The 24,598-nt window shown below is 42.2% G+C and overlaps 1 protein-coding gene across 4 annotated transcripts in view; it reads right to left on the bottom strand.

Annotated features, from left to right (window-relative positions):
• Positions 1-14,162: 14,162 nt before the first annotated feature.
• The window catches only part of ERA1 (Prenyltransferase family protein), a 67,012-nt gene continuing 56,576 nt past the window's right edge, over positions 14,163-24,598 (bottom strand). Inside the window, exons 14-15 of one of the 4 annotated variants that reach the window (XR_015266744.1) lie at positions 14,927-14,984; positions 14,573-14,710 (exon numbers count right to left, since the gene is read on the bottom strand). Coding sequence is in view for 2 of the 4 variants with exons in the window: in XM_086803473.1 (XP_086659599.1) it covers positions 14,474-14,710 (237 nt within the window). In the remaining 2 variants the exon portion in view is untranslated. Of the gene's footprint in view, positions 14,728-14,926; positions 14,985-24,598 lie in introns of all 4 variants that reach the window. The other 3 variants (XR_015266747.1, XM_086803473.1, XM_086803479.1) reach the window with 3 other exon arrangements.

The raw sequence follows: 24,598 nt of genomic DNA, 5'->3' as shown, positions 1-24,598 counted from the left end.
GGTAACATGTGTGATAATGGATGTTGAAGTAGAATATTATGTTGGTGTTTGAAGTCAAGAATGTTTTAAAAGGAAGTTAGTATTCCCTATTTTGTGTTTTGAAGGAGATTTGAAGATGGTTAGGAACTGTTTATACTTGAGTTTAAACCAAGTTCATCGGCTTCGAGTTCTGGATGCAACACATGTGTCTCGCCGTAACCGTTCAAGGACAAGGGCTTGCATTCGAAAATAAAATGTTGCTAATTTAATGAATTATGTTAATGTAAATGAAGTTGGAACATTTGGAAGGGTTGAAAATGGAGAGGAACATAGAGGAATCCATGGTGGAATCCACTTACTCACAAGAAACAGAGCAATTGCCAATGCTATGGTACTTCAAGAACCTATCAATGAACATCGAAATGTACAGCCATAGAGAGATATAGAGCAAGGCTCTTTTTCATTTGATTTAAATGAGCCGCCCGTGGATGATAATTTCCATGCTATTTGTTGTGTCATTGGTGATGTGAAAGATATTAAATCCGAATGTCACTCTATAAGGTATGCGTATTCATTTCCTCGGAATATTAAGCACCCAGCAACTACGGTGGTGTATTCCGAAGATTGCGCTCTTCACTCATTAGGAGCCCTTACTTGTAAGTGCCATTTTTTTAATGCACTAATTTGGAAATATGAGGCATCAAGAAAGCTAAATGTGGAAGTGGGAATGCCTCTTTGCTACCTTTGGAAAACCCACCTCCTGCATTGGCTGAGTTACTGCTTGGTAATGATAAATACAAGTAAGGAATACAGAAAGAATATCTGCTCTTACAATAATTCCTTGGCATTTGTTTCACTTGGTGCTCACTTGGATAATGAGTTCACTAGGGAAGGAGGAGTATTTGATTTCCAAATCCATGGTACTACCTATCATCGTGTTAGTTCTATAATACCTGATGAAACACGAGATGCGGCTCCTCAATTTACCCAACTATATGTGTATGATACAGAGCATGAATTAGAGAATAGACTTCATGGGATGCCTTCTTATATATCATGATGTACTTGAGAGGTTGCAAACAATGATGTATGGATATAATCCGTATACATGTGCTCTTCGTACAATGAGAGAAATGTTGCAGTTAAGTCCACATGCAGATCTGAGAATGGTCATCTCACTGAAGCGTGATCAACTTCAAGGCAATACTTAGTTCCTACACGAAGTGAGGTAGTAGCAATCATGCTGGGTCAAGGGCATGATTTACGTGTGGAGCATAGAGATATTCAAATAGTGTCACGCACAGGTGCTATAAAAAAAATATCTAACCTGCACCGTTCGTGTATGCCTCTATTATATGTTCTTCTATTTTCTTGAAGCGAGGATGGTTGGCATGTTGGAATTCTACTCAATGGTAGGAATAGACAAGGTTCAAACGAGGAGACAAATACCGTAACTCAACGGCAATATTATGCATATAGACTACAAATAAGGGAAGATACAAATGCATGCCTTCTGCGCAGTGGTCGGCTATTGCAACAATACATCGTTGATGCATATAGTAGCATGGAAGAATCTAGATTAGTATGAATACACAGTAATCAGAAAGCATTGCGTGCTGAAGTATACCAAGGTCTTACAGATATGGTTAATTCAAGTGATGGGGTCAATAGAGTCTCTGGGTTATTGCTGGGGCGCAGGGTAGTTCTCCCATCTTCATATACCGGGGGGCCTAGATATATGCATTAATTGTACCAAGATTCAATGGCAATTGTTAGGAAGATGGGTAAACCTGACTTGTTTATTACCTTCACTTGCAATCCTAATAAGTGGTAGGAAATAACCAATGTCTTACTGCCTGGTCAGGTTCCCCAAGATCGACATGACTTGATAGCTCGGGTCTTTTATGAGAAACACAAGGACATGATGCACTTATTAGTGAAAAAAGCAATATTTAGAAAGGTGTGGGGATTTGTGTCTGTTATTGAATTTTAAAAAAGAGGCTTGCCACATACACATATATTATTGATATTAGAAAGTGGAAGTAAACCGATAGAGATTACACACTATGATATGTTAGTATGTGCTGAACTAAGGTGATGTTTCCTAGGTTGCACACCATAATTAGTCATTGTAACGTCCATGGACCATGTGGGGAACTAAATATGTATTCTCCTTGCATGGTTAACAGGAGGTGCAAACATCGGTACCCTCGAAATTTTATGAGACTACTAGCATTGATGACAATGGATATCCAACTGACATGCGGAGAGACGATGGTAGTTTCATACAGGTAAAGGATCAAAGGGTGGATAGTCGATGGGTTGTTCCATATAACCCTTTTTTGTCTATGAGGCACAAAGCCCAATTAACATTGAAGTATGCTCTACTATTACTACCGTAAAGTATTTGTATAAGTATGTATACAAAGGACATGATAGAGCTACTATAGAGTTGCAAGACACATGAGATTATTGAGATGAGGTTAGTTAATATTTGGATGCGCAGTACATGTCTACGTTAGAGGCATGCTTGCGCATATACCAATATGATTTGCATGATGAAAAGCCTAATATACAAAGGTTGCATGTCCATCTCCCAATGTAGAACAATGTGATATTCAATGATCAGGATGATTTGCGTGATGGGATTAGTTGTGCCAGAAACCAAAGAACATCTTTGACTAAATGGTTCAAAGCTAATCAATTGTATACGGATACAAGTAGCTTGCTATATGTTGATTTCCCTTGGGTGTGGAATTCAGCTTTGCGCTCATGGACTAAAAGGAAAAGAGGAAATGTGATCAATAATATGTGTAATGTTACTTCGAGTGCAGTGAGCAATATTACTTACGCATGTTACTTACTGTGTGCAAAGGTTGTAAATCTTTTGAGGATTTACAAACGGTGAATGGACATTTGTATCCCTATTTTAAGGCTGCATGTGAAGCCAGAGGAATGCTAGAGAGCGATGAGGAGTGGTATATGTGTCTCCAAGAAGTTGCATTTCCGAAAACAGGATTCTAGCTACGTCAATTATTTGTCATTATAATAGTTTTTTGTGAGCCTATATTCCCTGGACACCTTAAATTCTCCACCGAGCTTTCAGATGATTTTTTCCATACCTTACAGTACTAGAGAGGGTGTACAAATGTTGGTGTTTGTCATTCTATAGCAAAGAATCAAGCTCTGTTTGCAAATGCAAGACTTCTTACAACAGTATAGAAAGCGGTTGCATGATTTTGAAGGGTTGCTTGTTCCCAATAGATTGTGTTGCCAGTGTCAACAATGGTTTGCTAATGAAAGAGATGATGTTTGATCTTATTCAGCAGACTGATTTAACCGTTTCCATGGGAAGGAGTCTAAATAGTTGTCAATCAAGAGCATTTGACACTATCCTTGAGGTTGTTTCTTTGAACTAGGGTGGTGTTTTTTTCCTTGATGGACCAGGTGGATCAGGCAAAACCTATCTTTATAATGCCTTGCTGTCACGATTATGTGGAGATGCGTCATCTGGAATAGATACATTGTTGCTTTCAAATGGTCATACAGCACACTCACGTTTTAGAATTTCATTGGTGCTCAATGCTTCTAGCACATGTGGAATTAAAGCTAACAGCCCATTAGTGGAGGTGTTGAAGCAGCTTGCAAGGTTACATATTTGGGATGAGACTCCAATGATGCATCGGTACGCATATGAAGCACTGGACATGACATTGAAAGACATTATGTAGAGTGATTCAATGTTTGGTGGGAAAGTTATGCTCTTTGGTGGTGACTTCAAGCAAATCTTATTGGTTGTGCCAAAGCGATCACGTGAGGACATTGTTGATGCAACGTTATGCCGGTCACATATTTGGAGATATGTGAAAGTTCTAAAGCTCACCCAAAACATGCGGGTTAGATAGAGCTCTTATGATTGTATGGAACAAGAATTTATCAAATGGACATTAAAAATTGGAGACAGCTCTATAGGCCATCCAAACAATGAAGGCAGAGTGGTTATACCACCACAAATGTTGATCCATATGGTGGGAACTCCATTTTGGTTTGGTAAAATGGGTATACAAAGATCTTTAGAGGGTGGAGGAATATGGATGCCTCTTTAAAGACCATACTATACTTGCACCACGAAATCTAGAGATTGATGAGGTTAATGAGCTAGCCTTGAGTGCATTGCCCGGTCTTGAAAGAGAATACCTCAGTGCTGATTCGGTTGCTTCTTCTGAGAATGACGCAATATTGTACCCAATTGAGTACTTAAACAGTTTGAACTTAGGTGGTGGTTACCCTCCTCATCGCTTGATTCTAAAGATTAATGCTCCTATCATGCTGCTCTGCAACTTGGATCCTCGCGGGGACTTTATAATGGTACCAGATTGATATGTAAGCAATTTCACTCAAAGGTGATAGAAGCAAAAATCATTACAAGTACCAACATTGGAGACAGGGTCTTTATTCCGAGGATAACATTCATACCTACTATGCTGCAATTGCCTTTTGACATGAGGAGACAATTTCCTGTAAGGTTAACCTTTGGTATGTCAATAAATAAGTCCCAGGGACAAACATTGAGTGTATTGGGACTTTACTTGGCCACACAAGTATTCACACATGGACAGTTCTACATTGCTATGTCACGTGTTAGATCATCTGAAAGTGTGTGTAAATCATCATATGGAACATGAAAGCACCATAGAAGGTTCAACAATCGAAGTCTTCACAACCAATGTTGTCTACAAGGAGGTTTTCCAAATGGCATAAATCAGGATGTAAATTTAATCTATGCCCAAAAGGTAGAGAACAAGCTATTGATATAGCAGCTTACAAATATTGGAGACTACAATCATAGATATATCTGTATCAATGAAAAAAATGTTTCCAATGATGTAACATGTGTAATCTATGTTGTCTTTCTGTGCAATCTTTCACATTGATGCTTCTCTCTTTGGTATTATTGAATTCATGTGTATAAACCTACTTGCATTTAGCTAAAGATACCATATAGATCCACAAAAGAGAGTGCCCCGTCATTTTTCAAGAGGTGGTTCTAATTGTTGAGATGGCGGATGGGTGTAGGTGAGTTCCTATTTGTTATTTTTGGACATTTGTATAAGCAAACGTTTACTTTGACTTGCTTTTATTTGTTTTTCTTGCTTGGCACAAAATACTAAACATATATAGAGAGAGAGAGAGGGAGGAAGAGAGAGAGACCTTAAAGTGTTATGTAAATTATTAGCATTGTGAGTGTTATATTTGATATCAGGGGTATATTTCTTAGGATGGAGGTGGCAAGGAGATCATTTTCATTTGTTTATGGTGATGGCCAAGATATTGAAGGTAATTATTTTTTAGATTGCTATAATTTAGGTATTTTTGTTTTCCATAATCTATGTAATATTCATGGGTGAATTGTAGACCCTCCATTTTGGGAAGAACAAGCATCAGGATCTCTAATTATCGAACTGTTAGAGAGCACTGGTGTTTTACGGTATATATAAAAACCTATTTTTTATGTGGGTTTTGTGTTCTGTTTGATGAATTTATATTGCTATTGATACATTCTTTTCATAACAGGGAATATCTTTATTTTTTAGAACCCAAACTATTGTTGGGTTTGTATGGTCGAGACCCTTACAACGAGAGCATTGGGCTCCTTTGAATTTATAGTCTGAGATTACAAAAGATCGTGGATCAACTTCATGTACATGTAATGTTTGTGGACTATGAAAAGCCTAATAGGTTATATTTTTGAGTCATAGGCACTGGACAATACAAAATTTTTCGGTTTGCTATCTACAAGCCTATTCAAACCCCATTCGCCTCAAATATTGATCCACCAAATGAGTTCTGTAAGGTTTTGTTGTTTTTCTTCTTTTTTTTCCACGAAAATTTTATCTTACACTAGCTAATGTTTTTTTGCCAGATGGAGGTGAGGAGTATAGGCTTCTAAGGAGAGATAATCTAGTTGTCCGAAGATTGTTTTAAAGCTTTGTTCAGGTGTGTTGAGATTGTCAACATTATTTTGGGTTGAAATGCTGGCTATTTATTTATGCCGTTTAGTGCTTTATTCAATGAAATGAAATTAAGTGCTTTAGGAGTATATATATGGCAAGTATGGTGTGTTTATATAAAGGTTGGCAAGTTAGGGACCATGGGGTCCACATGGGCTTCAAATATAAGGCTTATCCTTACTTACCCTTCGAAGATGAGCGTTTTTTTCTCAATTGTTTGGAATTAGAAAGTAAGAAAAAAAAACACACCTATGCATGCCATTGCTTTCGCAAAATGAGGACTTGCGACCTGTGATCTTGGGACTCTAGAGCAACACCTCTCTAGAGCAAAATGAGGACTTGCGACCTGTGATCTTGGGACTTTAGAGCAACACCTCTCTCTACTACACTGATTTGTGATCGACAAATAAGAATACTCTTGCCCATTAGGGACGGGTCAAGCCACTAGTTAATTCTTATATTAACAGTGGGAAACCTCATTTGCATAGGCCGAACGGTTTAAAGCCTCACTGCGCGATGTGCGATGGATCCTCGGGTTCAAGTTTGTCAAATTACACATTTGTTTGTCCTTTTGTGAAATGTTGTTAGATGTCCACCACTCAGTCGACCTCCCTTCATTGACACACAACTTCCCATCCGGACAACTGTTGCATGTGTCTTTCTCCAAGCCTTTTTTCCTTCACACAGTAAGCACTCCTTTGTGAACCCAGCCTAAGGACTAAGGACGTTTACATTCGAATTTCGCAAAGAAAGATTGGGCAAGAAAATATTGTGATGGATCAGGGAGACTCCTCGTCTATGAGGAATGTCTATGAGGAATGGATGAGGGAAGCCCTTCTTGTACGCAAACTATGTGTAAACCCCCTAATCTTACTGCTATGTTTAGTAACAAGCGAGTGGATCATGTGGTGGTGACATTGACCCCTTCATGCAAACAAGTAATCTAATATCTTAGCTTAATAGCTTACTATTGTGGACAGTATAGTGGCACCAAAGAAAATTGAAGATGTAAACCTCAATAAGCATGAAGATGAGATTTTTCATTGTTGTAATGTGGTGGTTGAGTAGAGTAATACTCATTGAGTAGATGCAATTCTTAAAACATCTCAGTTTTGAAATCTTGGAAGGGGCTAAATTTAAAACCTTGCCAAATCCAACTAGTTTAAGACACGCAAGCACTAGAAGAATAATTGTTGTATAAAGACAACTTTCAGCCAATCATTAAAATCCATATCACTTCTTTGGAAGGGAAATTTAAAGTGTTGTTACACTTTAAAAAACACACACACACACCCCACCATATACATATCGTTTACTAGTTCATTTTTGCATAGAAATTCAATTTCATTGTATAAATGGGGCTTCTTGCCCCCTTGTACTATAGCTTGATTTCCATACTCTGTTCAAGTCTTAAAGGAGCATGCTCGCTTCTGACCCCGGCTCGAAAAACAAAACTTGATTTCCATACTATCTTCAATAGCCATTTAAAGAGTACATTCTTGAGTTTGAGTGTCCCAAGGACCTCAATAAAGCTAAAGTTGTAGACTCAAGGAGGAGTGGGTAAGGAGTTCATTGTTCAAATCATAAAAAGCTATCTAGTCATTTCATGCATTGTGCGTGTGTGTGTGTGTGTATATATGTGTGTGCACGTGCGTGCGTGTGTTGGGTATTCGAAGCTTCATGTGTGTCTTGTCTTGTGTGTGTACCCCTCTTTGTGTGTCCATGTATGTGTGTGTAGGTGTGTGTGAAACCACTCTTAGGATGGTTAGAACATCTAGATATTATACCTATTATGATGTCATCTAGATGAGTCTCCAAAGGCTATAAAAGCATTGTACTTGGTGAAGGCTTTAGATGAATCTAATCTATTGATCATTGAGTCGTGCAATCTCTCTCTCACTTGAGTATTTGACTTTCTCTCTCTACACGATGAGAGCCATGGATCTCTTTGACCCTCCATAGCTTTCATGGCTACCTTCACCACTAGGGCCTAGTCACCAATATGGTATCAGTGCTTTGGTTCCCACCCTAGGGTTCCTGTCACATGTGCATCTCTACTGCTATGCACGTTATCTCAGCTTCCGCCAACGTTTCAACTCCACCTCCATCTATGCCCAACAGTCTCTATGCATGTACCCTACATGTCATAAATTGTGGCCATACTCACATCTAGCAGTCGTCTTGTCGATCTCCTACCGTCTACGCTAGGTGATGATAGCGGTAGGAGCATCATCCGATCGGTGTGCTAACGTCCACACGGAGAAATCTCATAAAAAGGTTTATTAAAATTTGAAAAACCTTAGTCTTCACATTTTTCTTGGTGTAAAAGAGCCCTCTAGTAGCGGCTATTCACATGGGAGGTAAAATGAAGGCAATTTTGGGCTTCATTCATCCTGTATTGTGCTACATAAATTGCGTTGACACTGCCATGAGCCTCTTCATCAAGTTTTTTCATTGTCATCAACATCCTTGCACACGAGACTCAAGTCTCGCAATCCTAGAAACGTCACTGAAAAAAGGGCAACATCTCTAGCATCGAGAGGGGATTCTACCTGCCTTTTTATATGTTCAATGTTTATGTGTGCTTCAAGGGTGCTTTGCTCGAGTAAAGATATGTAATAGACATGTGAGTCATTTTTTGTGTGCGTGACAATAATGCTCCACTCCCACCTTGATCCCTGTTTAGGTTGAGTGCAGATTTAATCTTGGTAAACCAATGTAGGTTCACCTTGATCCCTGTTTAGGTTGAGTGCACATTTAATCTTGGTAAACCAATGTAGGTTCACTTCTAGGATTTGCTTTCCACTTAGTTCTAACCCAGATAGTCCAAATTTGGAGTGAGGTCTTGCTAGGGCTAGAGTGTCTAGGAGATGCTATTGTCAATGCAACTGGGGTAAGTACAAGGGCATAGGAGTTGGTACATGTGTGACCAAGCTATGTAGCTTCCCATGGTACTGTTGTTAGGGGTGAGGGCTGCATAGGAGATGTTATTGTCAATGCAACTGGGGTAAGTACAGGGGTATAGGAGTTGGTACATGTGTGACCAAGCTATGTAGCTTCCCATGGTACTAATGCTAGGGGTGAGGGCCATGAACTTAAGGGAGAGATTATTGAGTGTGACCTTTTAAAGTTTTGTCAAACATTTCCACCTTCGCTTAGAAGGGGGGTTTGTTGGGTATTAGAAGCTTCATGTGTGTCTCTCATCTTGTGTGTGAACCCCTGTTTGTGTGTCCATGTATGTGTGTGTAGGTGTGTGAAACCACTCTTAGGGTGGTTAGAACATCTAGATATTATACCTATTTGACATAAGCAATGATGTCATCTAGATGAACCTCCAAAGGCTATAAAAGCATTGTACTTAGTGAAGGCTTTACATCAATCTAATCTACTAATCATTGAGTCGTGCAATCTCTCTTGAGTATTTGTCTTTCTCTATCTATTTGACCCTCCATAGCTTTCACGGCTACCTTCACCACTACAGCCTGATCACCAGTGTCTACACGCGTGCATGTGTGTGTGTGTGTGTGTGCATGCACATGCATGCATGGGTCTACACGTGTGCACGAGTGCATTGTGTGTATGTGTGTTGTGTGTGTACACGTGTGCACGAGTGAATTGTGTGTGTGTGTCTACACGCGTGCATGTGTGTGTGTGTGTGTGTCTACACGTGTGCATGTGTGTTTGCATGCACATGTCTATGTGTGTGCACGTGCATGTGTGTGTGTGTGTGCGCGTGTGTGCGTGTGTGTGTGTGTGTGTGTGAGAGAGAGAGAGAGAGCGTGTGTGTGTGTGTGTGTGTGTGCGTGCGTGTGTGTGTGTGTGTGTGTGTGTGAGAGAGAGAGAGAGAGGGAGGGAGGGAGGGAGGGAGGGAGATATTATAATATCATCTATTGAGGCGGAATATGGCCTATGAGATGGAATCAATAACGGATCATGTGTATGCTAAAAAAGCATGTTGCAAGCCAAATGGCTAGCTAAGTATAAGGACGTGAGTTCCTTATCGTGATGGAGTCCATGTTTCATCAAATAAAAAATGGCAAGGTCTTCCCAATTTGCAAGAGAAAGGTATCGATGTCCTAGCATCTCCCACATATGTGAGGAAAATGTGTAATATAAACTCCATATGTGTGACAATGTGTGGTTTCAATTATAACACTTTAAGAGAGCATTATGTGCATGTCCTCTCCACCTTGCCATCATTGTGTCTCACAATATAGATGGTGGGAGCATAGTCTAATGTCAAATGGTAAAAATATTCAAATCGATGGTTTTTTGTGGCTTGGTTCTCATATTGAGAGTGCTTTATATAAAATAATAGTCCCTATCAAGTTTGTATCAAAGGTCCCTTGTGCTTTTGGAGGATGAGGTATGAAAATGGTTTTCGATACGGGTTTTTTTTAGTGTCAAAACTCCCGTCTATAGACACACGTGTCTAGGTTTACATATATAAGCTCACGTGTGTAGGTCCACGTTCGGAGGTGTTCAAATATACATATTCACACCTCTAGACTTATGTATACAAGTGTTCATGTGTCAAACTCACGTCTATAGACACACGTGTCTAGGTTTATGTATGTAAGCTCATGTGTGAAGGTCCACGTTTACAAGTGTTCAAATATGCATATTCACGCCTCTAGGCGTATGTCCTCTCCACTTTGCCATCATCGTGTCTCACAATATAGATGGTGGGAGCCTAGTCTAATGTCAAATGGTAAAAATATTCAAATCGATGATTTTGTGGCTTGGTTCTCGTATTGAGTGCTTTATATAGAATAATAGTCCATATCAAGTTCGTATCAAAGGTCCATGGTGCTTCTAGAGGATGAGGTATGAAAATGGTTTTAGATACGGGTTTTTTTTTTGTGTCAAACTCAAGTCTATAGACACACGTGTCTAGTCTATAGACACACGTGTCTAGGTTTATGTATGTAAGGTCACATGTGCAGGTCAACGTTTACAAGTGTTCAAATATACATATTCACGCCTTTAGACTTATGTATGCAAGTGTTAATGTGTGCAGGTTCACACCTCTAGACTCACGTCTCTAGAATCTCATGTGTCCAAATTCACACCTCTAGACATGCATTTCTTGGCTCACACATGTGTAGACTCATGTATGTAGGCTCACGTCCTTTTTTATATGAACGTTACTCATTCCTTCCATGTATGAACTAAGCCCACGTGGGTCATGAAAATCTAGGAATTGAGCCTATGGTATGGTTGGTACAGGTGTAGGATTCTTACAATGAGAGATATTTGATGAGTTATTTTGGCTCATTTATCTTTATTTTCTTGATTAGGTTAAGTGGATACATAGTTTGCTGACCAATAGTTGCCTTCATCTCATGACCATATTTCTTACACTTGGAACACTAAGGTTTACCCTTGTTTTTGCAATACCTTTCTTCATGGCCTTGTATGGCACAATATGTATATGATATCATGGGTCTGTAACCTATTCCTCTACCTCTTATCGATGTGGAGCTTCCTCGTCTTGTGTAGAGGGCCATCTCTCTTTCGTTCCTTGGCTCTTTCTTGCTCTTGTAGAGTCTAGCAAGGATGCTTCAATCCCTTGTAGGTTGGTTGGGGTACATTCTTTGATGTCGTGACAAGGGCCTCATAAGGTTCTTTGTTGAAACTCTTAAGAGGCACTACCATTGCTTCATCCTCTTCGACTTTTCTATCCAATGCATGTATAACCTCATCACTAAAGTTCTGGGCTATTATGCACCGTGCTTTTTTATTCATATTCTTTCCTTGAGTGCACATTTGCACTAGTTCTAGTGTGCTCATTAGCACATGCTCTCACATGCTTTTCGTCACTCACTCTTTCAACAAGCCTTGCCAAAGCACATGTCGTCAAGTCAAAGTCACAATCTTCAACTTACCTATGTGGGTGCGCTAGCTCGTCCGTCACATCCTCACTCCATTGTGACAACGAAATGCTCCTTTGCCAAGGGATGAAGGGAGAGCTCTCTATACCTTGATGGATGCAAGAAGAAGTCCGTCTTCGCGGTGGTTCTCTCTCACAAAAGGCAGGGGAAGAAAAAGACGCTAATGCAAGAAGAAAATCTACAATCAAACCTATCTAGCATACATCCATTAAGAAAGTAAGATTGCATGGCATACAAGAAAGCAAGAAGAGGAAAGAGGAGAGGTCACTAGTCAACTATTACAAGGGAACGATTATGTATTGCTTATTATCAAAAATGACTTATATACAAGTGACTAGTTTCCACACTAGGCTGGCCACACTTGAAAATGGTCCAATCTCTGTTGCTAGTCTTAAGCAACTATGTACACTAAGTCGTTACACTTTCCCTATTTGACATTAAGCAAGGTGAGGCCAGTTATATGTTCCAATGTCGTCTTACAAAAGATAAGTGCCCATTAGCACGGATATCATGGCGAAGCACCTTATGGTAGGTCGTACGGGTGAATCCATTTTAGTCGACGGTGATAATTTTAAAACACACCAACATGATAAATTAGTTAAAATAGAATATATTCATGAAAACTTATGTTCCACTATGCTTGATTTAATTTCAATAGATTGCGTAAAGCGATGGTTAAATTGTATTACATAGAGAAACATGTGACACTCAAGATATCAATTTTGACATTGCAACCAATGGCCATCCCCATGGTTTTTTACAAAATTCCTCTTCATGATGAGAAAAATTATGGATACAAACAAAAAGAGTTTTTACAATCCATGAATCCATTTCATGATTTTATACAAAGAGAACTCAAACACAATCAGAATACACATTAACACTAATAAAAAATTAGGGAGGACTATTCAAAATATACAAGTATATCACATGCATTTAGTATGCCAAGTTTTCATATTCATATGGCATAATTTTACTTAAATGTACTACATAAAAAATCTCATCTTAAGCTTAAATAGAAAAAGAGGTCATTCTAGGGAATCAATCAAAGAGAATAGATTTTTTAGATGCCCAAACTATTATTTACAAGTTTGGTTGTTGCAACTTTAGTATATCACATGCATTTAGTATGCCAAGTTTTCATATTCATATGGCATAATTTTACTTAAATGTACTACATAAAAGAGGTCATTCTCAATCAAAGAGAATAGATTTTTAAGATACCCAAACTATTATTTACAAGTTTGGTTGCAACTTAAGGTTGCTTTAACCAAAGGTTATTTGACGGAATGGTACATGAGTCAAAAGGTCTCTGTCTCATTAATTATCCACATGGAATGTGCTACCCACATGTGCTCTCGTCACATGATTATAGCATATGGAAAAGCCTAAGGTCTCGCTCATTGCAGGCTATAAAAGGGTTGTACTTGTTAGATCTTATTCCAATGAGAGCTTGATTAATCAAATGATTTAGTTACTAAGTTTTGTTTATTTTCTCATGTCTATCCTTATCCTTAATTGATATCTTTAATCAGGTGTCTATCCTTAACTTTGATTCACCATGAACTTTAAGAAGACAATGGTCTACTTCTCCCGATATGCTCTTCTCCCACTCAACAAAGAAAATGTAATACAACTTTGATGAAATACAGGACTTTTGAAAATAAAAGAACTTTAAAGTCAAACCTTGGCAAAAACTCGAGTTTCAAGGTTCTAGACCTCACCCCTCTACGATAGAGCCAACACAAGTCACAATAATTCCATGACTCACATAATAAACCCTCAACACGTAATAAATCATTTATCAATGTTTTTTTTTTAATGGAACGACCTCTCAAAATTTGTAACCAAAGATCGACACCATCCCCCTGTTTTAGGCCCCTTCCCCCACTTTTCTTAAAGGCGCCTTTTATTTAGAACATATGTATATCCCTTTGAAAAACCATATTTTTTTGCAACCTACCATATCTTAGGCCCCCTATTGATCACTTTTAGGCGATCATCATACCTATCAAGGATGGGAACCTTATAGCCAAAATTTCCAAAAATAATGATACCCCTTTTCATAATCCTTTTAAAAAGCATGGCCCTCTACCAAGACCACATCATTCTAGCACAGTTTCACAAAGATTCCCAATCTCACTTGGTCAAGGATAGAACACTCAGGAGACAACCCAAAGGAATAGGCCAGCTACCATGGCTCCTTACTTTTACATGATAAATGCATTTGGCCACATCAATCTAGCACATTTGCGGCTCACCCCCTTCATGCATATGCTCGTTCAAATACGTAATACTTATGAGACACCCCAAATAATACACAGCTACTACAGCTTCTTGCTCTATGTGCAAGGGGTTAGAGTATACATGGCCAGCGATTACAGTATACATGGCCACTCTAGATGAAAAACTGTATGGTTTTGTTTTTAGTTCTACCACAAACATCAAGAGTCTCCAATATTGTACTTAACATCACAAGTTAACTGTTTCTTTCTTGTGAGACCCTAGTTGCTGTCTTGGGTATAAATCTGTAGTCTTTGTTTTCTCTATCATGGCATGAAATCACAATCAACGCTCCATCTGTACAGGTCAAATTCTAGTGAAAAACCAACGGGCATAGACATATTTTTCCAAAACCACATTGCAAAGTGGATGAGTTGCTTCCAGCAGGTTGTCAAATGGGCCCAAAACACTAGAGGGAAGTGGTAATGCACCCAGTCTTTTTGATAGGGAATACTGAGCTGTAGATAGTCCACTGAGGCAATAACAGGTGTGATAATAATCTCGAGCTTTCCCTGGCTTGTCTCTTAGCCCTCCTTCCAGAACCTACAAGCACAACATAACTTGTCAAGCAACACACAAGATTATTACAGGAGTATTTCTTGAAAAAACAAAAAACATAACATAACAACCACAAGATGAAAACGGCGATCTTAACAGGAGCCATGTGCTTGCATTTGTGCAGCCTGCAGACAAATAATTCAGCAATATCCATGCATCTATATGCAGCCATCCATGAGAAGAAAATTATTAACCTCTTACATTAAAGACCGCAAGGGTGTACTAGACCATGCTAATGCATCCAATGTACCGTGATCACCGGCATGAAAAACAAGAAACTTAACGCAAAAGTTCGTCCCTGGAGTGAACTCATAGTGATGATTGCATGAAAAGAGAGGGTATGCCATTGTAGACGTGTTTAATAACATAATCATCGAAATGTAACCATAAAGGATCTACTCATGTGCCTCAGCAATGAGAGTATCTGGATCAAGTATGATGGGTGGGGTAACAAGATGTTTCATCTGAATGACCACACGACGACCAACAGCCAGTGATGGTTGAGGAAGCCGAAGTCATTAAGCCCGAGCAAATTCTCCTCCACAGATGGAATCATGGTTCTATGGCTAGATGAAGAGTACTTCCACCCGCAGATATTGTTGGACTACTTGGAAGCCATGAACTCGCCGCCAAGCTAAGCAAGAGGGAATGTCACAAGCACCCTACACTATGGTGCTATGTGACGCACTCACTCATCATTTTATGTAGCATCATATAGTATTAATACCCTTTTTAGGGATATTTGACGTATGTCGTGACCCCATTGTGAGCCCAAGTCCAAGACATGTAAGGCCCGAGCTACGTAGGTCAGTCATCCAAGCATTAGAGCGTCTGCATGTGCCAGTCCTCTTACCCACTTGGAGAATTCATCATATAGGAGCATGTAAGAAGTCAACCTAGCACTAGGTCAATCACATAGAAGCATTAAAGTGGCATGTGCACATGGGCCAACCCATAAAGCACCCCATGATGGGAGTTACCTTGTATATGGTACTAGATGTCACGGAGCGGTGATCTCAGGTCGTGTTCTGGGTCCGAGTTCCCGCTCGGGACTAGGAAGATCCAGTACAAAACTGAAAACACAGAGTACTTCTTGAATGCTGCACACGAAGACCTATAGCTCGTCTCGAAGAGGACGACGAGCCGGTCGTTTTGAGTACTAGAACTTCGAAAACGGACACCGGATGAAGGAGATATGACCAAAAACGTACAAACTGCAGTGAAAAACGGTATCAACCAAATGCGGACTTCAAACCCAAAAAACTTGTATTAATTCAATGCCGACACGCGACGAGATTACAATGGGGATCACAAGAGTGATGAGAGAAAAGACTTATGGGTATCCGAGGCGCGGGATCCCTTGCCCACAAGCCGTCTTGTATCTAAACGAAGTAGGAGAGGTCGGGCTAGGCCACATTACTCCACCTCAAGGTACTCCCATATAGAGGCAAAGAATTCGGGACCCCCAAGCATACCTTGAGAGCACCATGTGAGGTCGGATAGGAATCCCAAGAATCCCACGCCTCACATACAACCCCCTTTTGAAGAGCTTGAAGTCCCGTTCAAGCCATTATTCTGGCTGTATATCATCCTCAACGGGCAAGATGTTGTAAAATTGCAGAACCAACGGACGTGCCATTTTAATCATTTTACCTTCTGGCACCCATGTGCAATTTGTCATGGAGCGGTGTTTCCACTTAACATAGAATTCTGGCGTGCCCCGCCTGAACTGAGATTTCAATGAGAGTTCTGGTTCAAAAGGCGTAGCGGCGGGAGTGGCACCATCGACAAGCATCAGTACATGGCAACCAAAACGGGTATCGGATACAGACCTCTTGAGTAGGCTGATATGAAATGCATTATGAATGTGCACAGTTGCAGGGAGATCTCGCACTTTCCATGCGCCTGCTTGCACTTGCACATTATATGCCATCTTTACATTATCATCCTGCCCTTGTGCGAAAGACACTGACAGTTTATTGGAGTCACACAACTTCACTCCTAGTCTCTTGGCACAGTTTGAGGTGATGAAAAATTGTGTGGCTCCCATATCCAACATGATATTCTGCTCAAGGCCATTCACACTAGCCTCAACATACACATTTTGTACTATCGATAATTGAGCTGCCATGCATTTCGGTATTGCCTGCACTGCTCCTACCCTTGGTGGGCTATCGCCTCGTCAAGACGAGGTTTCTACATCCTCAATCTCGGTGATCCTCAGTCGATCCATCCGTTCATAATTATCCTCTTGCCCTTGGACTTGAACGGTGGTAACCCGGCTTTGTGCAGGTCAATGAGGGCATTCACTGTCATAATGATTACCTGCGCAATTTTTGCACGAGCGTGTCGGGGGAGGGAGAGGACGCCTTACAGTATTGGAAAATCCCCCTGTACTAGTTGACTGGGATGTCCCCTCGGCACAAAGTTTCTATTCACTGAATTACTCCCATAGGTTCGGGGTACGAAAGGTCCACTCGACCTTGCCCCGCTTGTACTTGTCCCAGAGGTCTCTCCCTGGGTTTCATTAGCAGAATTATCATTCCTGTACTGAGGCTTGACACCATTCCATCCTCCTGTTCCTGTTGCACTGGTTTTGCTTTGCCACTTCTTGCTCTCAATGTCGGAGAGCCGTTTTGCCATTGTGAGTGCCGCCTCATAATTTTCAAGCTCCTGCTTCTCGATCTCTCTGCAGGTCCAGTCACGCAATCCGAATAGAAACCCGTGTAATCTATCTGTATAATGCATATCTATGATCTGCAACATAAGTTGCCTATATTTGTTGATATATTCCCGTAGAGATGGGACATCTAGCTAGAGCTTTCCCCTCGGCACCAATCCAGGAGACCGCCTCCAGTGGTTCCCACCCCCACTCCCCCCCCCCCCCCCAAAACCCCCGCGCAGATCCTCACCAGGGGGTAGAGAGAGAGAGAGAGAGAGACGTTTCAAGCAGCGGAGCATCAGGTCCCAACCGCGAACGACCCAACTACCGGAGAGTGGCAAACAGTTGGCCCGTGCCCGGGCCATCAGGCAACCAACAAAGCTGGGCGTCGTCGCCACAAGCGCCACGCTGGCAAAGTACAAAAGAATTCGATTTTGTAAGAGAACCGTTTTGAGCATTTATCAGAGCACTTACCCATCGGTGATGGGCCCCCTCCAATCACAGAGCAGGCCCCTCTAGTTTGGCGGCCGATTCTCCATCGAGATTTCTCCCCCAGATCTCAGCGTCGGAATCCGGCTTGCGCAGGGACAAACTGCCACTAATATAGAATAGGAGAGAGAAACAATAAAACCATGCTACTCCTTGATGTTTTTCCGGGCATGGCTTCAATCTCTGCTGTTACAGTCATACGTGCTAAAAACCATTTGGTCCTCCGTGCTCTTTTCACATGATAGAACTCATGCCCGGACACATGGACAGGATGATGGACACATGGAAACAGGGTTCCTAAAGCTAGAATTAGAAAAAGCACTCGTTTGGGTTAAAAAGCAAGAAAAAGTAAAAGTCAAACTTTGTTGATCAAAAAGCTGAGGGCACCGTTGGAAAGAGCACGTCGAACTGAGTCAAAAAGCTATAAGCCGCTTTTTCAAAAAGCAGCTCCAGGGCCAAAAAGCAAGGCCCTAAAGTTGTAAAAGCGTAAATCAAGAACTTTGACTATTATTAAAGCAAAATCAAAAAGCACGGGAATAAAACAAAAGCTACGGATTAAAGGCAAAAGTAAAACATGGATAAAAGCAGGCATCCCCTCAAGTATTTAAAGACTATGTACCCTCTTGGTGGACCATGGAAGAACTCTTGAAGGCTTATAGAAGAAGTGCGTGGAGAACTCCCTTGGGGAAAGCAAGAACATCATCTTCATCACCTTACCTCCTCCTTTCTATAGGTGGCCACCTCTGCAACACCTATAACCATCGTTGCTTCATTGGATTGCACCACCCTTCAGCCCCCTGTTCTGCCTCTGTTCCGCCAAGAAAGCAACGCCGCTTTTTGGTGTTGTGCCACTTTTGCCTACTGTCAGCCACCTGCACCACCAGCTACTGCTACAGTACGCTGCCTGCGCCTCCAGTTCCCCCGCCAGTTGCTGACTTTCTTGTGGAGATATATACCCATCTCAATGTGGGAGAATCTTGGGATTACCTTGTCCGGATTGGATTGAGGACAAAGAGCTTTTGTGGATACTTGGGAACATCAGTTGGATTCATTGGATTTTGGTACTAGCCCAGTGTAAGTCTCTTGTGGGTCATCCTCGTGGGCATCAGTTTTCTCGATCTCAACATCGACACTTTGTTTGATAATGTATTCGTTTGTTGTACTGTTCTTGGCTTGGAAAAGCCTGTAGATTGTTCCTTAAATAAATTCCTGAAGAGGAGGTGGGGCATGTTCCCCGCTTAGCGTGGTGTACTGTGTGAAAACCCCCTATTCCCATCTCTCTCCCCCTTCTCTCTCTCTATCTTTATCTCTCATACACGTAGTTGCATCTGTAACTACACACTCCGTTGGGCTTACACAACGCCCAATAAGGCCGGTGGACCCCACTGAGCCCCCGGCGAGCCTCTCCCAACAACCGTCCTCTCCGATGGATATCTCCTAGCAGCGCTCCTCTCCGGCCTCTCCGCCCCCATCCTCACCCCCGACTCTACTCGCAGCAGTTCCTTCTGCCCCATCCTCCTCATCAGAGCCCACCCTCCGCCTCTCCAGAGCACTCCCGTCGACTCCCAGCAATCCCCCCGACCCGGAGCGGAGGCAACCGGCGAGTTCCGTTCGCCGCTTGATTCACCGTTTCTCTGAGCCGGTTGAGATGACCATTGCCGCCTCCCATAGTTACCAGGAGTTTCAGAAACACCTAATTTGAAACGGGTTTCAGAAACGTTTCATATGTTTTTGAAACAGTAAAAAAAAGTTTTAAACAAAAATGCATATATATATATATATATAGAATGTACAACAATACAAGAAAAAAGCGTTTAGTCCTTACCCTATTTCAGCAAGCAGAATACTTGAAAAACATGACTCATGAGAAAACACATTGGATTCATTGTAACCAATGCTAGAAAGCAACACCCATATTCATCCCTCTAGCAACCAAGAGCCTAGTACTTCACTTAACACAATGATAAAAAACATCATAATAAAGATAACCCATGATGACTCCCAAGAGTCATGACAATCACACAATGTCCCACCAAATCCAAAAAAGTACATAGATAAATGACTCAAGGGTCATAAGAGTTCAAGACTCATCCTCCTGTCCATCATCCTCATCATCCTCTCCATCACGCTCATCCTCACTCTCACTAGTACCACTGGCTGAGTCCTCAAATGACTCATCCTCATGATCTAATGGTGTCGCACTAGTACTAGCAAGTGCCTGGGATCGTGTACCATGAGATGTAGCTGTAATCTCCTCATAAAACATAGAATAGATCTCTCTCCTAAGGGATGTCGGGGATCTCCTTGCGAGGCTCGATGGGGTTGCCTTTTTGCTCTATCAATTGCAAGTTGCAACGACAGAACACAAGCCTCTCCAACCATGCAGTTCAAAGTCTATTCCTCTTCTTGGTGTGGAAAAGTGCCCATGTACTGCAGTTTCTCTCACAAGGTCCTGAACTATAGTCTTGTGAGAGAACTCTCATGGCAATGCGTCTCCGCAAATAAAAATCAACACCATTCTCATCATTGAATAGAAGTATAAGACTGTCAATATTCTTAGAAAAGTTATACTTGGTAACTTGTTACTTACCAAGTCTGGAGTACCAATGCCATATTTCTCCCATCGTGTCCCTCAGTTGTCCTGTTGGTCGTCCAAACATATGGCTAATGTTCTGATATATGAGAAGCTCATCCTCTAGCTTTGTCATAAGTTGCACATCACCATCCACTAGCCTCAAAATGTAAGAGCTCCATCCTGCCTCTAGCTCTTCACTCAAGTATTGCTTCTCACTTCTCCAAAGAGGATGCAAAATGTGTGCTACTCTATGGATTGGCCTATGAATCGATCCCAGCATTAGTTCCATATCTACACATTAGGCCATGGGCACCCTCACAAGCCTCTCCACCACAATAAACATGTAGGCAAAGCGGGTTTTGGATGGCTTCGAGAGCTCAAGATCAAAATTGGTTCTATACATGCTCAGCACTTTCGGCCTCTTGGTGGCTCCCCGTACTAGAGGCTACAGAAAAAATGTTTCTCACCCAATCCAACTTTCCCACATCTTCTATCATCAAATCAAGGCTATGTGCAGCACAAGGTATCCATACAATCTTGGGAAACTCTTCTTCATGCATCCTTCCCATCCTTCCCATGGAAACAAAATTCACCCCATTGTCTGTTATCACCTGCACAATGTTGTCTGGACCAATCTCCTATATAGCCTGGCGTATACACCTAAAGATGAACTCCCCTATCACCATTGTCCCCGCCACAAAGGCATCTATGGCACAAATAAACATAGTGCCTTTGCATGAGGAGACCAAAATGTTATAAACACTCCTCTTCTTCACATCAGACCAGCCATCACACATCAAAGTACACCCATACTTTACCCAAGTAGCATTAGGAGGCTCCATCTTTGTCTAAACTGCTAGCTTCTCTCTCCGAAGCTCTATAGTACACAAGGCCTTATATGAAGGACCATCCCACTCACAACCTATGCGTGAGATTGCTTGTTGTCCTCCATCGAGGAGTCCGCAAAATATTGAAGGACAATGCACACTACACAAAAAGCTTGGTTATCTCCCTTGTTGCCTCCTTCATAGCAACCTTTTGAAACCCTGCCTTCACATGCCCTTTCTTCAACAAACGTAAAGCTGTTCTCTTTGCCCAAGGTTGTGAGCTAGAGCTACCCCCAATAGTAAAAGTCCCATGATGCTCACTTTGCATGTCACCTATTGTAGAATCTTGCTCTTCCACAGTCATGGCATGCTCTCGTAAATGCTCAAGATCCACAATCTCCTCGACAGGAAGGCCTAGTTTCTTAGCCTTCCAAGCCTTAAGGCTTTCATAAATGTGCCTTGGTACGGCCTTACAAGGTCCCACCCCATGGCCCTTTGTATGTGTGAAGTGTGCCTTCAACCCTGTAATGTTGCCAGGATGCACCTCTGCACAAAAATTGCACCTCCATTTTCCTGAGCCTGAGCCTACATACTTGCTCTCCCGTGTTGCAAAGTTGCAAGAGAAATACCATGTTGCCAGCATAGGCCATGGGAAAAAATCCGCATTTTAGTTGTAGGAAAAAAAGCCTGATTTTACACCCTAATAACTATTGCCAACACGGTACACCCATAGTATTTATGGGGCCATAGGCTATAGCTGCACATATATAGAAGCATATGCCAAAAAAAAGGGCAGAAGGCTGCAGGCAGCAGGCTAGAGCAGCCTATATAGTTATTAGTATAGAAACATATACAAAAGGAAAATAAATCACCTAGGCTTACCTTGAGGCTTGGCAGCAAGCTAGGACAGCAGTCATGAAGGTGGACAATAGTCGACCAGAAATCGTGACTAGTCGGCCAGCAGTGGTGAGAGTTGACAGCAGTCAGCCAACAGTCGTGACTCATGAGGGTGGACAGCAGTCGTGAGTCATGACGAATCGGCCAACCATAAACAGGCGGCAGCATCGAGAGTCGGGACAGCTGACAAACCTCCTACTCGAAATGTGTGCCACGAACGAAAAGTTGACGCAAGTGATAAGACGTTTTTTTGGGAAAAAAAGTCGGATAAAAAACACATTTCAATGAATGAAACTTTTACGAAACATTTCAGTCCGTTTCAAACCAACTGAAACGCATTACGATGCTACTATGCCGCCTCCCCGGTGAGGGCTCTCCCACCAAAGTCCCCCAGTGGGCCCCCCAAGATCTCGGGGCAGCCTGTGGATTATAGTTTCTTCCAATGTCTTCCAGCGGAAGGGACAGATTGTTTGAGGAGACAGTAGCCCCTATTCGGATGTGTGTGGTTTTTCACCACTCGAGACCCTTTACGCCAAGGAATGGCGCGATGATCTTCTCTTTCCCTTTGAGTGCAGCCCCGAGGACGGAGTGGGACTGAGAGTCAATGGCTGCCATCCAGGGCCAGGCAGTTGAGCTCTCCCATCATCTTCACGATCTTCGCATCATCGACGTGCTCACCCATCTATGGCCATTGGCTAGGATGGAGCTTGGAGGATTAGGCCACAGAGACTACGACGGGGAGATGGTAGCCTCCAACATAGAGGTGCTTCTTTTTGTGTTCATGCATACTTCTATCGTAGTACCTCTTCCCCTTTCTTACAGGTACCTCCATTGTGATCGATGGAGTTCGGAGTACACATACTCTCACGCTCGGACAAAGTGGTGTCACATGGAGAAGAGGGTCAGCGCCCACTTGGCGCACTTTTGCCCCAGGACAGATTATGATTATTCCCAGTAGAGGGCAGTTCCGCTAGTTCCGCCTCATACAGAGATTTTATTTTATTTTTTTCCCAAAGGAGACTTCTATTAAGAATGAAAAAATTTTACAAAATGGAGATTTCACACCAAGAAAGGTGGAGATCTCAACCAATCAGGAGCCCTGTGCTGCCAATAGGGTTCCGAATGAGAGGACGTGAAAAAGATACCAATGTCCCACTCTCTCATAAACTGGCCGCGCTTCCTCTCCGCAGCCCTCGAAGATCCCTGGATTCTGGCCCAGGTAGCCATGATGGTGTGAATAATATCACTCCAAATCCTGCAAAGACACTGAGAAACAAGAACGGGAGTACCCTCAATAGCCTCGGTGCATCTAGCCTTCCAGATATTCCAGGCTGAGATGCTAGCAATAATCTCCCAAGAATTGTCTAACCTCTGGGCCGGAGGGACAAAGTGTGAAAGTGGCAAATCCTGAAGACAACACTGCCGAGCAACTCCTTGCCTAACCATAATGGCCAAGCTCCTGTTAGTCCCCTCGAATTTCAGTTGTGGCCCAGACTGTGTCAACCAAATAATAGAACCAAAAGAAATGATAGCATCCCTCTTAATCCTACCAAAGAGGTGTGCAATCGCAGACCAAACCCTCTGTGCTTCCCTGCATTCCCATAAACAATGGTAAACTGACTCCGAAACTCCTGCACATCTAGGGCATGCTGGGCAAGCACCAGTAAAACTGACCTCCACTGATTGGTGGCCAGACCACCATGAAGAGAAACCCAGATAAAGGAGGAAATCTGTGGCTTCCTATAAGAATGCCACAATCTCCGCCAAAAAACCCTCTGAATGTCAGTCGAAATGCCGTAAGATTCCCAATGGGGTCTAAGAGTAGGGACACTCTGAATGTGTCCCAAAATAAGATGTCTGGCATTCCACACCGTATAACTGAAAAAAGGCATGCTTTTCAAGGGGTTACAAGCATCCTTCCACCCCCACTCACCGGGGTCCCAATGCAAATGTCTGATAGGGCAGCCACCATACAACCAAAGGCTGACACTCTCTGTGATCATCCTTCGGGGGGGGGGGGGGGGGGGGGGGGGGGGGGGGGTTCAACAAAGACGTGCTTCCCTAACCTGCCAACAACTCTGACTGGACGAATCTGGGGGCCCTCAATAAGGTCCTGCACGTCACATCTCTCCAACTGCCATCCATCTTGTACAGAAAAAAAGACCGGTACATCATCCTCCCTAGGCAAGGGGAGACCCATAACCTAAAGAGGAACACTTGTCCCAGAAAAAAACCCAAACCAAAAATGATGACGGTCTTCCAAGAAAGATCCAGTAATCCAGTGGTTGGGAATGGCTGCGTCAATCTGTGCAATCCTCCGACTAAAGCCTCTCAAATGCCGCGTGAGATCCAATCTCTGTACCTCGGTGAGGCTTTGAAACCTCTTCCAAGCCAACACTGTGGGGCAAAGCGTCTCCCATCCA

The sequence above is a fragment of the Cibotium barometz genome, chromosome 1, assembly GCF_041138505.1.
Source record: "Cibotium barometz isolate CiBa-2024 chromosome 1, ASM4113850v1, whole genome shotgun sequence".
NCBI classification, from domain to species: domain Eukaryota; kingdom Viridiplantae; phylum Streptophyta; class Polypodiopsida; order Cyatheales; family Cibotiaceae; genus Cibotium; species Cibotium barometz.
The sequence above is the reverse complement of the archived record's forward strand: the minus strand, read 5'-3'. Positions and strand labels throughout refer to the sequence as shown.